Raw genomic sequence first — 14,091 nt, forward strand, 5'->3', positions numbered from 1 at the left:
GTGCTTTTATTCTGCTGTATCATGTAAAACACACATATGATCTTACAGTTTTGTTTTTGTTGAATTAAAACTGTATTTGTTTCAATCTGCCTTGCAGCCTTGAAATAAATATGGTCTGTTACACCTCATGTCCTCTTTCATCTCACTATATGAAGTAGAAGAGCTGCTGTGAGCCTTCAGCATCTTTGTTTAAACTCAAACTGTATCAGACTAAGTTGGGATTGACAAGATGGCGCCGGTGTGTGTGGCTGCTCGTCTGTCATTGCCAAGTTTGTTCCTGCTACAACGGTCATAACCCACGTGTGTTATTTAGGACCATTGACACTGTTCTAAATACTCCATTGAATGTCTGTTTGGAAGTTTCTCCTGATATTTGCAATGATTTTTTAACTTTTTTATTGTAAAGGTTGTCACCACCAGGGTTCTTATCACAGCTCCTGACTCTGACCCTCTGTCTGTGTCCCTCGCACTGCTGTTTTCACTCAGTTTGAGCTTGTGACGCTCTCCACTTTAGAGGCTGTGGTTCGCCATATTAAGCCCACAGGTTCCCCTCGGGATCCTTTTCCTCCACAATTTTTTAAAGAAATTTTTCCTAGTATATGACAGTATGTCCTTGAAATTATTAATAGCAGTCTGCCTTCTGGTGTGGTTCCTGCAAATTTCAAGCATGCAGTAGTGCAGCCACTGCTTAAGAAACCTGGCCTTGATCACACAGTTTAAGTGAACTATAGGCCTATTTCCAAGCTGCCTTTAGTCTCCAAGGTTTTAGAGAAACTTTCTCTGTCAGCCTTCTCGGTTCCGAATCATCTTCTGCTCCTCTGTCATGCGGCCTGTGGGACACAGGGTTCAATCTTAGGGCCTCTGCTCTTTTTATTGTATCTATTGCCTCTGGGTTCCACCCTTAGAAGGCATGGGATCGCAGTTCATTGTTATGCCGATGACTGCCAAATTTATTTGCCACTGAAGCAGAAAGGTGGCATCTCCATAAAACCTCTCTTGACATGTCTAGATGACATTAAAGCTTGGTTGGCTCTAAACTTTTTAAATTTTAATGAAAATAAAACAGAGTTGTTGGTGTTTGGACCTAGTGGTCCCTGCAAGTCGTCCTCTGTAGATTTGGGACCTCTGGAAATCTATTTTAAACCTGTTGTTACTGACCTTGGTTTTAAGTTGGACCACCAAATTAGAGCAGCAGTGAGTCTTTAGTTCATCTGTTTAATGTCTGTAGTCCAGATTTTTTTGCTGTGTAAAACAAACGGGGGTGGCCAGAGCAGCTTACAAAGTTCGCTGTTCTTCATGCTGGAGCTTGTTGATCAGGTGGTTTGTTCAAGAACTCCTGCCAGCTTTTTCCTAGTAAAACTTCCTGTCATAGCGACAGCACTGTTGTTTTGGATGCTGGAAAAATCTTTTTTTCTCTACCTGAGTGCACCGTCTCTGTAACAGTACCAACTCCTCTGTGCTTTCCACATTAAGCTACTTAATAGTGACACCTGAGTGCTACAGAGCTGTACATTAAAGCATTGAATCAAACCATTTGTGTCGAGGATTTTTAAACAATCAAGTTGTGAAATGTTGCAGTCCTAGTGACATTGTCAGCAATTTGTTAAAAGCAGCAACATTTGTGATACAGTGATGACATTTGTTGCCAAACTAGAACAACAGTTTGTTAAGCAGCAGCAGCAGCAGCGGACAGGAAGTCTGCTGGTATCACTACATTGACTAGTGTTTGTTTCTCTGCATTAACTCTAATATATGGGCCAAGTACAACAACGAAAGCATCTCGATACGGTGTTGTGCTGCCTACCATCAGGCATGGCCCCTCCTCCTGCTGCGATGGAATCAGGCCAGAAGCGCTGCAGTGGCCGGTTTTGAGGTGTCTTTTTCTTGGCTTTGGGTGTCTCTGAAGAGCTGGCATCCAACATGGGCTGCAGGATCCGTCTCCGTGCATTTATAAACCTGCAGACACAGGGTGATGCTGGCTGTACAGACCTTTGCACTTCAAATGCTAACAGGTGCTGATTAGGCTCACTGTCAGGTATGGACAGCTGTATGGTTAGCTGGATTTTACACACCCTGACTCAAAGGACACAAAGAATAGGAACTGTCTGATGTCCTGTACATATTAAATACACCGTAACCTCCTTAAACTTAGCTAAAAAGGTGACACTTCCCACCTTTACTTAAAGAAGTTGCAGTTATTAACTTAGGGCAAAGTTAAATGTCATCTTTTTTGTTTTGTTTTCATTAGGCAAAAAAGCAGAGAGGTCAAATGGCAAACTATGGGAACAAGTCAGAGTTTCATCAGTGAAAAGTGAAACGAGATGAGCAAAGAAGAAACCCTCAGCTGATCGCAGGAAGCCCTGCACAATTACCTGGCTGACCAATTATACTACAACAATTAGTGGAAAATTGCCTGCCATCACAAACATGACTGTAAATAGTGATGTAGTTAGTATTTTCTTGGGTAAAGAGCAACTCACCAGTTGTTGACCTGCAGAAGTGTCAGGTTTGTTTGAGTAGCAATCTGCTTCTTTTCATCCTCTGTGGGATACGGATGCTGCACAACAGAACAGGGTTGAAATGCATCACTATTTTGTAAGGACTTGAGTTCTATACAGGCAGATGATTTATGCACAGAGACTCACCCCGATGTGCTGGAAGAGCCATGAGCGCATGACATTTGTGGCATGCTTTGGAAGAACGCCGCGCTTGTTCTTGGTTGAGTTGTCCTCATGACTAAAGAGGTTCAAATCCTGGTGAAACTGCAGCTGAAGCTGAGTACACAGATGTTTGTTTAGCCATCTTTTAATTATCTCAACAGAATGAAAGGTTATGTTAAATTACAATACTGTTCCACATCATTTAACCAAGGACCTCAGCTCTAATTTTGAATTATTTGCCCTTAATGACAGAGCACCGATCTTAAAAAGCTACACCATTTGATATTAGGAGCAGACAACACATTATCTGCCATAGTCAATACGCAGCAAAGGTTGTTGTTACATTGTTATAGAACAAAGTTACAACATGAAGCCCTCCAACACCTCTAAGCTTGTCTTCATTTAGTTCAATTAACTTTTACTCTGCCTCTCATTCTACTTTTAAATACTCTAGGAACCACAAGTGGGAGCAGTAAAATTCAATGACAGGGATTCCACTTAATAGCACGGCAGCAACATAGACAGATGTATTACCTGATTGTTCTGGACGCGTATTGTCCCGGGAGAAAGAGCCTGTGTTACCACCTGGCCCTGAGGAGTTACAACTGTGACTGGCTGGTACACAGTCCCGCCTGAAATACAAACACACAATTTTCTAACCTGCTCAGCTGAGTGCAGAAGACTCAATCAGAGTCCTGTTGGTACATGTGAATATCTGGGCTACAGTCATTAGTGCAGTACCTGAGGAAGGGGTCGTACGCCAAGATGACATACCTGCGACCACCTGGGTGGGGTTGACAGTTGTCACAGTAACGTTTCCTTGCTGCAGGGCCGATGCTGGAACTACAATTTGACCCTGGGGACTAATGGTCCCTGATATGGAGCTGGGGGTCTGTGTAATAGAGCATGCATACATAAAGTAGGCGCATGTATGTCTTCCATGCTGCTAACTCTTATAACGCCATTTTTAAAGTATTCCCATTTAGCTGGCTAATATACCCCAGCAGGGGCACTGATCAGTGGTAGCTAACTCTTCACCTGAGGCATTTGGTGGTGACGCCTGCAGTTCACCTACACTGCATACCTGAGACTTGGTGGGTGAGAAGCTCTGGGCCTGGCCTTGTACAGGCGAGTATGGGCTTCCCGGGTCACCACTCAGCAGAGTCTCACTGTTCATCTTAGTCTTGAGGCAGGCGATGTAGCGACTGCAAAAGTCCTTGCACAGGTCGCTCACCTTCTCCAGCTCCAGCAGGTGGATCCGCAGCACCTGGATGGCTTTCACCATCTTCAGATAGAAGGAATGGAAAGAGTTCTTAGGCTCAACATCTTTCTGTTTAACAAATGTTTACCTGAGGGTATTACAGGGAGGTCAAAGGTCAGGTCCAGTTATGACAGTCGCTTCCGATCACAGCACAGAATTACAATACAGCACGATGCCACCCTGTGAAGATTTAATTACTACTTATCACAAGGTCTTTCTCAGAAGGAAAATACACCTAAAAAAAGTCTCAAATTTATGCCCTCCTTCACATTTCCAAAGCCATCCCGTGGGCTGTCTTTAACAGGCCGATTCTGGCCCCTGTAGCCGTTTACTGTCACAAAAGTCTGTGGGCTTCTACTGTTGCTGGCCCTTCAGAGAGAAGTGAAATCAACAAACAAAGAGCTGAAGTGAAAACAATGAAAAGTGTCCACTAAAGCCTTTCATGCTGTTCTTGATTATCTTTTATTATAGTTTAGTTTTTGTGGTTTGTGTTGACCTTCTGTCACTCCCTTTCTTTTCAACCAATCGGTGTATCGACATCCCTGCTGAGCTCCAAGTTGTTGGTTGTTTGGAAGACAATATGCAAGCGTGTTCGGATAGGTTACACAGCCCTCTGCATGTACAAACATAAATGCTGTGAAATAAGGTTTAGCTTTCTGAAGCAACAATGTCTCACCAAGTTGTCAAGTTCAGGGTCTTCACTGAAGAAAGGCTTCCCCTCCTTCTCTTGATTACGGACAAAATTCTCAATGTCCACATCAAAGCTCGCTGAGGTGATGCAATCAGAGCTCAGCGTGGACTGCTCACACTTCTCAAACAGCAGGGCCAACAGAGGGAACAGAGGATGCCTACGAAAGACACACACACACACACACACACACACACAGAAAAAGGATCACTTCAAGCTTCATCAGTAAGAACTTGGAAAATCCACAAGGACGGGGAAAAACAAAAAAAGTATTAGCAGCAGGACATGAGACCTAAATGAATCAGAACTCTGTGTTGACATCAGACATTTAATATATGTATATTTACACACACAAATACATACACACACAGTCCTAAACTCTTTCAACCGTTCAACCTGCTTCCCTTCTCAGGTGAGGTGTGGAGGATATCCTGAACTTGGTGAAACTTTCTTCGAAGTGGAGCTCACGTTGTTGGACTCTAACACTTGGAAAATAAACTCTCATTTGATGTGAGGATGTAACCAAACTCTTTGTCTGGACCCTTTTAGGACACTAGCCTAGCATCAGCTAATGTTAGCTTATAACCAACTGTTGCTGCCTAAACAACAATGGTTATAAGCTAACATGATGCTCATTGTAAGCGATCAGGGGGCAGCAGGGTTACAAGTCTAATCTGCTGACGATATGTAATTAGGACAACATTTGGAATAAATAATCATGTCTATGCACGTTTTCATGTATTAAAGATTTGACTTCAGTTCAGGAAGTCAGTTTGGAGGTGAGGATGAAGAGGAAAAAGAGGTGTGAGAGAGAGCAGTGGTGGAGAAGCTTCCTTCTCCAGAGGAAATATGCATGTGCAAACTTTTGTTCATATATAGTTTGATTTAATTTTAATTAAACAGCTTGCATATACTGTTACTGTTGAGAATGTCTGATTTTCTATTTCTATTTAAACAAACATACACTCCTACCGATATATGGATGCCTTGTCAGCGTCCATGGGTGTCTGTGGCTCTGTTGGTGCCGGGCTGGGCACCTCTCCCAACGTACCCTCCATAAACTTCTGCTCCGAATCACTGTCTACCTTTATGATGCCTTGCATCTGCAAGGAAGGTGAGAACAGACAAGAAACAGACAATTACAGCACGAAGCGTTCAAGACAAAGATGACATGTGACAGCGTGTGGCTTCATTTTAATAGCACTCCTTTTCAAAGTCATAGGAATTTTCAAGCAAAAAGACTACTTTCTGAGATCCACAAGTTACTAACAAATGACTACAGAAAACCTGGACGACCTGACAGCTCCTCAAAAAGTATCTACTGCCCCCTGGTGTGAGGCTGCAGTACAGGTCATAAAGCCCACCCTCTCTGTTAGCAAATGGGGCAGGGCTCAAACAAAAACAAAAGAAGTTCACCTCAGATTACTAGTACTAGTACTGCCATTACTACTACTCATGTTGATTTGGGTTCAAGGAGTCACCTTTAGAAGTCTGATTAGCAGCAACAGTTAGAGAAATTTGGGTGTATCTGCTTGGGAACTGGAGGCAGAGTCTAGATACTGAGAGAAGGTCTGTTTACCTTCCATAACCACAACCTGCTGTTTCAAACTGACAATAAGGAAACTGGACTAACAGAAAGAACATGTTTCTACACCCAGTTACACATATTAATTCAAGTGCTTTGAAATGACAGTCTTCACTGGTGGGGATAGTTACAAAGCTTTCTTCGTTATGAATTAGCATACATGGTTTTATTGAACATTTGAAGAACCAGCAAAAAAACCAAACTCTTGTAGAGGACATGAAGTCAGAGATAGAAGCGACAAGGAGCAGGTGCATCTAATACAGGTAGAGCTGCTGCAAAACCCCACAGAGCTCACCAGCCAGCGTAACAAATTCTGGATCCTTTGCTTTTAGTTAGCATTAGCAGCACATGCTGCCTCTGATGTGAAAGGACTTTTATGCTGCGCACTGTGATTCACAGCAATGGTCCCGGGTCAGCCCTGACTTTGTGTTAAACTAATCCAAAATTAATGATGGTATTTCTAACCACTAGATATACCACAACTTTATCCTTTCAACAGCTGCTGAAAGTTAGGGGACCTAGCTGCTAGATATTTATATTAGAGATGGACCGATCCGATATTACGTATCGGTCTGATACTGACGTAAATTCCTGGATCGGATATTTGAGAGAAATAAAAAATGTAATCCGATCCATTAAATATCAAAAAAGCACCTCACAAAACTTGCGACATGGCGTAACTCGGCTCATAACCTTAGAACGTTGGAGCAGTATGCTCACGTGATAGAGAGACTGTGTGTATTTGTAGCCTCGCTACCAAACCAGCATTTTATCTCCGAGGAAGTTTTCCCAGAGAGAAGTAAAGCAAGTGTGTAAGTTCATCTCTGAATGTTTGTAAAGCATTCCTGTGTTAAGCTTAACAACCGATATGGAGCGACTGCCTCTCTCTCCCTCCCTCTCCTGCTGCTACTTCAATCGTGACACTGATCAATGATCAGCTGATCGGCTTTTCTGTCGCGAGTCCGTCTCTCTTCTTTGTTTATCGCCCACTTCGCGCCAGAAAGAGGAAACCAGCGGCTGAACAACCGCAGCACGTTTAAGCTTGATAAGCTGCTGTTAGAATGTATTTAATATTACTTTCTACACCAGGATCTTTTTCTACAGCTGACGGCTGGTAACTGTGCAGGGGCGGATCTAGAAAAGTTTAGTCAGGGGGGCCGATAGGGCATGAACAGGGAAAAGGGGGCACAAAGACATACTTTTCTTTCTTATTCTCATTTAAAATGTCGAGCTTTTAATAAATAATTATCTGAATCTTACACCCAAAGTTTTAATCTGATGTAAAATGTATAGAAGTCCATTACTGTATATAGTAACTGTTAAGTCTAATATACCCCAGTAAGCTATAGTACTTTATCTATTGAATCTATTTAATTATTCTTGAAAAGAATAATTGATTTATGTGCATTTTTTTTTTCACACTGCATCAAATTAAAGTTGATTACGTCGATTAAGCATCATGAGGTGGGGGGTGGTTCCCTTTTTTATTTTTTTTTATTTTTTTTGCTGGGAGTTTTAGGACCCTATTAGTTAGCTTGCTTACTCTTTAAAATACCAGAATAGGGAGGATGGAGCAGGTTTAAGTTTGTTAGATTGATCAGTGTTGCTGAACTATGAAATATTTTGGGTGCAGTGTATTTTTGGCATACAGGTATAACAGAATAGCTTTAGTTCTTTTTTTTTTTTTTTTACTTGAGTATGAACTTATACAAAAAGCAGCAAGATATTAAAAAAACAGTTTTATTGATTAAAAAACACACTATATCGGATTCATATCGGTATCGGCAGATATCCAAATTTATGATATCGGTATCGGACATAAAAAAGTGGTATCGTGCCATCTCTAATTTATATAGAGATCCTCCAGCTTCAAACTGTATCACCCTTCAAGGACCTGCAGTTCAAAAAAGCGCCCCTCCGACAGCCAAACCCATCTGTTTTCTGATTGAATAGTTACATTTGTGATTGACATGACATTGACCAATCAGATGAAAGGAAGAAAAATAGGATCAAAATTCGTACTTGTAACTTGAAACTTGAGTGCAGAGTTTCACATGTATTCTTTGGCTAAGTCCACACACAAATCTTTTTTTACACATACAAAACTGATTTACAAGTACAAAATATTTATGACCACAATTTGAGCCCATAGAGGAGTCAAAAGAATTATGAGAAGAGATCTGGAATCAGCAGGTACGACTGGCCTGTATGCACAATGACCACACAAGACTCCACCGCTGAAGAAAAAGCATGTTGAAGTGTGTTTTAAGCCTGACTAAACAACATTTAGACAAGCCTGTGAAATACTGGGAGAACATATTCTGGTCAGGCGAGACCAAAACTGAAACCTTTGGATGCTGTAATCAGAGATGGGCAGTAATGCGTTAGAATGTCTCAAGACAGTGACGTAAGCGAGTGCGACGTTCGTGACAACAGCTGTGTGCAGATCAACAGTGGATAATATATCGAGTGCGGGAGAGAGTATGAGCGTGCAGCGTTTAAAGCGTGGAAGTACTGACCTTACTTTGAGTTTGATTCCATAAAAAGTGACAAAAACATTAGTGTCAGTTGTGCGTGGGAAGAAAACTTCTTTTTACAGCGAAAAAAACCCCTAAACAAGCACCGAGTGCACAACGACGTAATGGGAAATTCACAAAAACTCGCGGATTCTTCCACTGACCGCTGCGGCACACCTGCACCAGGGTAAACCTCCGCCTGCCCCACTCCTACTTTACAGGTGAAAATAGAGCAACAGGACCACTAGTCTTTGACTTTATTTATTTTCTGCTGTGTTTTACTTACTTACTTTGAAAGACTGAGTGTAGACACAAAAAATATTTTATTTTATGCGCTGGAATGTGCAGAAAATAGGTTTAAATGTTAAACTAATTTCTTCCAGTCAGAGAATGTTGCATATAATTTAATTTTTGCTTGATGCATAAAGTTAAAAGATTAAAACTGATAAAACAAGTTAAAAAAAAAAGAGACTTTTCCATTTGATTACATTTTGCATGATGGATTATGCAGAAAAAGTAGAATTGTAATCAGTAATTAGTTACTGATTACTTTTTTCAAGTAACTTGACCAACACTGGCTGTAATACACACCATGTTTGGAAGTCAAACACCCCAAACCGAGAGTGAAGTTTGGAGGTGAGAACATCATGGTGTGGGGCCATTTTTCCAGCATACGGCACTCGCACACTTCATATATCTGAAGGAAGGATGAATGGAAAAATATACCGACATTCCTGATAAAAATCAACTGCCATCAGGGCCAGCCAATCACACGACCTGAATCCAATTTAAAAATCCATGGAAAGAACTAATGCTTATTGTATTGCTCTATATAAAGCTTTGTTTTTTAACAAACACTTTGCATGTCAGCTGTCATCAGAATTGCAGACTGTAAAATATATAAGACGTTCAGAACCAAAGTGTCAGGATAATGAAAGGATGAGCTTTAAAGGATAAACTTCACATTTGACTGCAATGATTCTTTGATTACAGGAGTTGCTCTCAGCACCACCCAGTGACAGACGAATCATCCAATAAGCCCACTCTTTATGCTAAATTCACTTATTTAACTTTGGAGCAAAATTATAGTAACTCAAAAATGACCTGATTAAAAAAGAACAAAGGCTAAACTGCCAGATTATTTACCGTCAGTGAAGGCTGCAGCTGTCTTACTGAGGAAGTTCATGAAAGAAAGTCAAAGGGATTATATATCCATGTAATTGGTATCATATGTACCGTTATCCTCTTTACCTTTAGGCGCATAAACAGTTACTCAGTTTGGGATTCAAGAAAACTGATGATGTCCGCTGTGCTCAGCTTCTGTACATATTAGGGCAACACTTCTGTGATTACTATATGTTTAGATTTTAAATAATTTTCTACTGAACTAAATGTAACACCATTGTGTAAAAGTTGAGAAACACTGTTTAAGTGCTGGGTTTGTCCTCCTTTTAGGCCTACGGTGGAGATCTGAAGATTTCCCTTTGAGGGAGCTGATGCTGAAGCCTGAGCTCTTCTTGATCCCTCTAATGAACCTCAGTCCTCCTGATGTTTCTGACACGATGTCTGCCTCAGTGGGTCAAACGAACATCTGGCACAGGACAGCTGTGTTGTAAGAATAGTAGGTTTCTACAAATCACTGGACCCAAGAATCCAGACCCAGTTGGCTCTGATAGTCTCCCTCACTTGTTTTTAGCTGAGTAAATGCAGCTGTTGATTTAAAAAACAAACTACTACTACTCTGGGTCATGTTGTTAAATGAAAAGAAAAAAATTATACTGCTCAGAGAGTGCAAGTCTCCAGTTCTCTTTATGTTAAAATCTCAAAAGGCAACATTGAATCTTTAGATAATTACAGTAACACTGTGTTTCTGAGGTGTGTATGTAGCTGTCATTTCTCTTGTCTAAAGTCAGGATAACAAAGTTACACTGACTAATAAGTCAAACATCTCGACTATGAGCAACACTGGTGTATAACAACAAGCTTCTAACAGTGTGTGTGCTAACTGCTAATCCAACTAACAAATTAGCAAGGATGAAGGAGGAGGATGTTAGATGTTGTATACAACTATAGTATGGTAAGATGTGTGCCTTTTTAATTAAACCAACATGGCTTTATTTGCCTTAATTTCCTGAGTCTTGAGGAGCAGTAAAACCACCAGCAGAGATGTTAAAACTGAACAACCCCGGCTACATAAAAAGCACATGGGATATGCTCACGTTTACATCCTGTGGGGCTGTAGACAGGAGATCAACAACTCCTCCACTAAGAGTCACTACTTCCATTCCCTTTGTTAACATCTCCATACTTTTTTCAAACAAACTGTTAAAAGAAATGGAAAGCTATTAAGATTCATTAGGTTGTAACCCTTTTCTGAAATATTTTTTTAAGTCCCCAGTGCATAGGTCTGGCAGAACCCTCATGATCCAGAAAGTGAAACACTACCATCTCTGGTGTCCAAAGAATAACAACTGAGAATACACTCCCCCAACTTCTATACACCTGTGTTAACAGACCTCTCTGCACCGAATCATACTTGTTATTAATCTCTGTCTCTCTTCCACAGCATGCCTTTATCCTGTCTTCCTTCTCTCACCCCAACCGGTCACAGCAGATGGCCCCGCCCCTCCCTGAGCCTGGTTCTGCCAGAGGTTTCTTCCTGTTAAAAGGGAGTTTTTCCTTCCCACTGTCACCAAAGTGCTTGCTCACAGGGGGTCATATGATTGTTGGGTTTTTCTCTGTATTACTGTAGGGTCTACCTTACAATATGAAGCACCTTGAGGCGACTGTAGTTGTGATTTGGTGCTTTATAAATAAAACTGAATTGAATTGAAATGTGAGCAGAGGCTCTGCAAAATACTTTATTGAGCAAAGTCTTTCTCCCTTTTTACACTGTGCCTGCCTACCGGCAACACAGTCCCTTCAAGGAGCATAAATCTCATCCCCAACCATGTGACTGCAGCCAACAATGACTTAGATTGAACACAAATAGACCAAAAATGATTGCCTGCGTAGGGAGGAACATTTCTTCTTAGTCATAGTTCATTCTTAGCTCTCAACACCCACAAATTTTAGCACCTAAATAAAGATGTTTTTTAAGCAATTTACAAATATGCATACAGATAAATACTAGGAGGAAATGAGGCTTACAATGCATTACTGATGTCTCCCATACTGCGTTTCAGAGACAAGCTCACAGTCTATATATTACTCAAACTGGTGTAACAGCATTGACACCGATTGCGTGTTCACGTTATTCTGCTACCAAAGCTGACTTCTCACCACTAAAAATAAATTATCTATTAGGCAGAGTCCAGAACACTCAAAGTTTTAGCCTAGAATGTTTAGCTGTCCCAATTATAAACAGTATCCCGTCCTGCTGTTGTGCTTATTCTCTTTAGTTAACTAGTATCTCAAAAGAGCAGACTATAGCTCCCTGCAGGTCCAAGCAAAGTTTGTCCCTCTCACCCACCTGCTGCTCTCCCTTTGGGTACTTATCTATGGAGACTGAGTGGGCTGCCATCACGTTCACTGCAGATGCTGCAAACACTGGGGCATTATAGAGTGCAGGGACTGGTGGCCAACCTACACAGTACACACAGTTTCAGTTAGACTGCCTCAGGTGTTTGCACATAAGCTTCAAATGACAGAACTGTTCTGATTTCATTATTAAACTATTATCAGTGTTACTGGCTTTGTTAATTAGGTTGGCATTGTTACGGTAAAATACAGAAGTATGGACATAATACCGTTCCCCTTTGTAACACCAAGATGCAAAATATATACAAAATGTCAATATTAGAACAGAAATGGAGAGGGGCTAATGATATGTTGAATATGAATGTTGTCTTCATACGTGCTAGTAGCGAAAGCACACTACGGGGTCCAACGTTACTCTTCTTTGCATATAGCTTATCCAGCTCACCTCTAAAAGCCAAGAAGAGGCTGGTATCATGAACCTAAGGGGTGTTGTACAAATAATAATGCTGATGTTATATCTTAGCGTGTCTTGCAATTGATGTTAACACACCCACCACGATTTAGCCTTTAGCTCGTGTTAGCTGTGGCAACCGTGGCGGCAAGGGGACATTAAAGTGAAATAAATCCTTTGGGCTAATATTAGCCTACTCTCCTATAACCCGACTAACGTTACTCGTAAACAAAGCAGCCCGACTGGGAAAACGGTCGTTTTCGTACAGCTAACAATTATCCAGTAACGTAAACGACACATTTGCGCTAGTTCACGAAGCCAACCTAGGCTTCAGTCAAATAAGCAACCATATGGCCGAGCTAACGTCTTCGACGTAGCTAAGTATTAACTTCAAAGTGTATTCGTGTTGGTAGTGCAACCAAAACGCAAAGCGCCATATTTAGCGAAGGTAATCGCGGCCAAAAAACAAGCTAGCTGACCAATCTAGCCAGGTACAGAAAAAGACCCTCCTGCGGATTGATACGAAGTAAGCCATTTTACCAAATAATAAGACAGCGTCGGTCGCTTAACAGTATGCATTTAAAATTAAATTATATTTCTTGTCAGCTATATGAAATAATTGGGCAGCAAAGAAATTATTAAGTATTGGATTGCTAGCCCGGTTGATCCTAAATTCCTCCCCTTTTCAGTCAATCAATCAAGCGGGGACAGCTGCCCTCTACTTCCCCTCCCCTACGTGGTAAAGTGTTGGGCCTCGTTTCTAGCGCTCGCCCTTTGCTTTTCCACAATCCTCCTCAGCCCCCAAAACGCCGACATATTTTTTAACCCCCCCTCCCATGTATACAGTTTTTTTTATCCTTCACAGAGCTCTGCCGCTTCTGTTTCCTCTAAAAAACACCCTCTGCTGCCCTGACTAAGTCCGCGCTCCTCGCCCCGGGACATTTTTGCGTGCGGCCCAGATTGTTTGATTGATAGGGAACGGAAAAAGAGGGACTTTGAGTGACAGCTTACCTGAGTGCCAATCTTCGTCACACTGACAAGCGGCTGCAGCAATCGGGACCCGCAGTTGTTGCGTTACGTCATCGCGCAAGGGCACGCAGAGGCGCAGGACTCATGATTATGTATTAGGTGGGCGGAGACATGACGTTCTGCTGCCTGCGAGTCCTGCGCCCTGCTGTTTTTTTTTTGTCTTAGCAAAAGCGATTCACTTCCCTCGCTTTATGCTTCGTTCCTTTATATACACGCGTTTTAATCATCAACATACTAATGCGTGAAAGACAACAGACTGCTGAGTGCTTATTCCTAAACGAATGCGTATGGATAATTTGAACATTATGTGCATGCAGGCATGCTAAACGAGTCAAAATTGTAATCATTAAAATAGAACCACAGATAAACCACTTGCACACTCAGCTCTATTCAAATGATGCCCCTAAGGCAGAAAAGCACG

General features: G+C 41.5%; 1 protein-coding gene and 1 long non-coding RNA gene across 7 annotated transcripts in view; one reads left to right on the plus strand and one right to left on the minus strand.

The window, feature by feature from the left end:
- pknox1.1 (pbx/knotted 1 homeobox 1.1) overlaps window positions 1-13,804 on the minus strand; it is a 15,768-nt gene extending 1,964 nt beyond the window's left edge. Inside the window, exons 1-10 of one of the 6 annotated variants that reach the window (XM_026144160.2) lie at window positions 13,653-13,727; window positions 12,183-12,295; window positions 5,582-5,712; window positions 4,598-4,769; window positions 3,745-3,945; window positions 3,435-3,552; window positions 3,195-3,292; window positions 2,646-2,774; window positions 2,481-2,557; window positions 1,805-1,956 (exon numbers count right to left, since the gene is read on the minus strand). In XM_026144160.2, coding sequence (XP_025999945.1) covers window positions 1,805-1,956; window positions 2,481-2,557; window positions 2,646-2,774; window positions 3,195-3,292; window positions 3,435-3,552; window positions 3,745-3,945; window positions 4,598-4,769; window positions 5,582-5,712; window positions 12,183-12,233 — 1,129 coding nt within the window. In that variant the 5' untranslated portion in view covers window positions 12,234-12,295; window positions 13,653-13,727. Of the gene's footprint in view, window positions 1-1,804; window positions 1,957-2,480; window positions 2,558-2,645; window positions 2,775-3,194; window positions 3,293-3,401; window positions 3,553-3,744; window positions 3,946-4,597; window positions 4,770-5,581; window positions 5,713-8,713; window positions 8,855-12,182; window positions 12,296-13,652 lie in introns of those variants that run through there. The other 5 variants (XM_026144159.2, XM_080290828.1, XM_080290826.1 and 2 more) reach the window with 5 other exon arrangements.
- Window positions 8,792-11,545, plus strand: LOC145421069 (uncharacterized). The gene is made up of 2 exons (XR_013902340.1): window positions 8,792-8,931; window positions 10,166-11,545. It is a non-coding gene; the product is annotated as an uncharacterized LOC145421069 (long non-coding RNA).
- Window positions 13,805-14,091: the final 287 nt, after the last annotated feature.

The sequence above is a fragment of the Astatotilapia calliptera genome, chromosome 16 (assembly GCF_964374335.1).
Source record: "Astatotilapia calliptera chromosome 16, fAstCal68.1, whole genome shotgun sequence".
Classification (NCBI taxonomy): Eukaryota; Metazoa; Chordata; class Actinopteri; order Cichliformes; family Cichlidae; genus Astatotilapia; species Astatotilapia calliptera.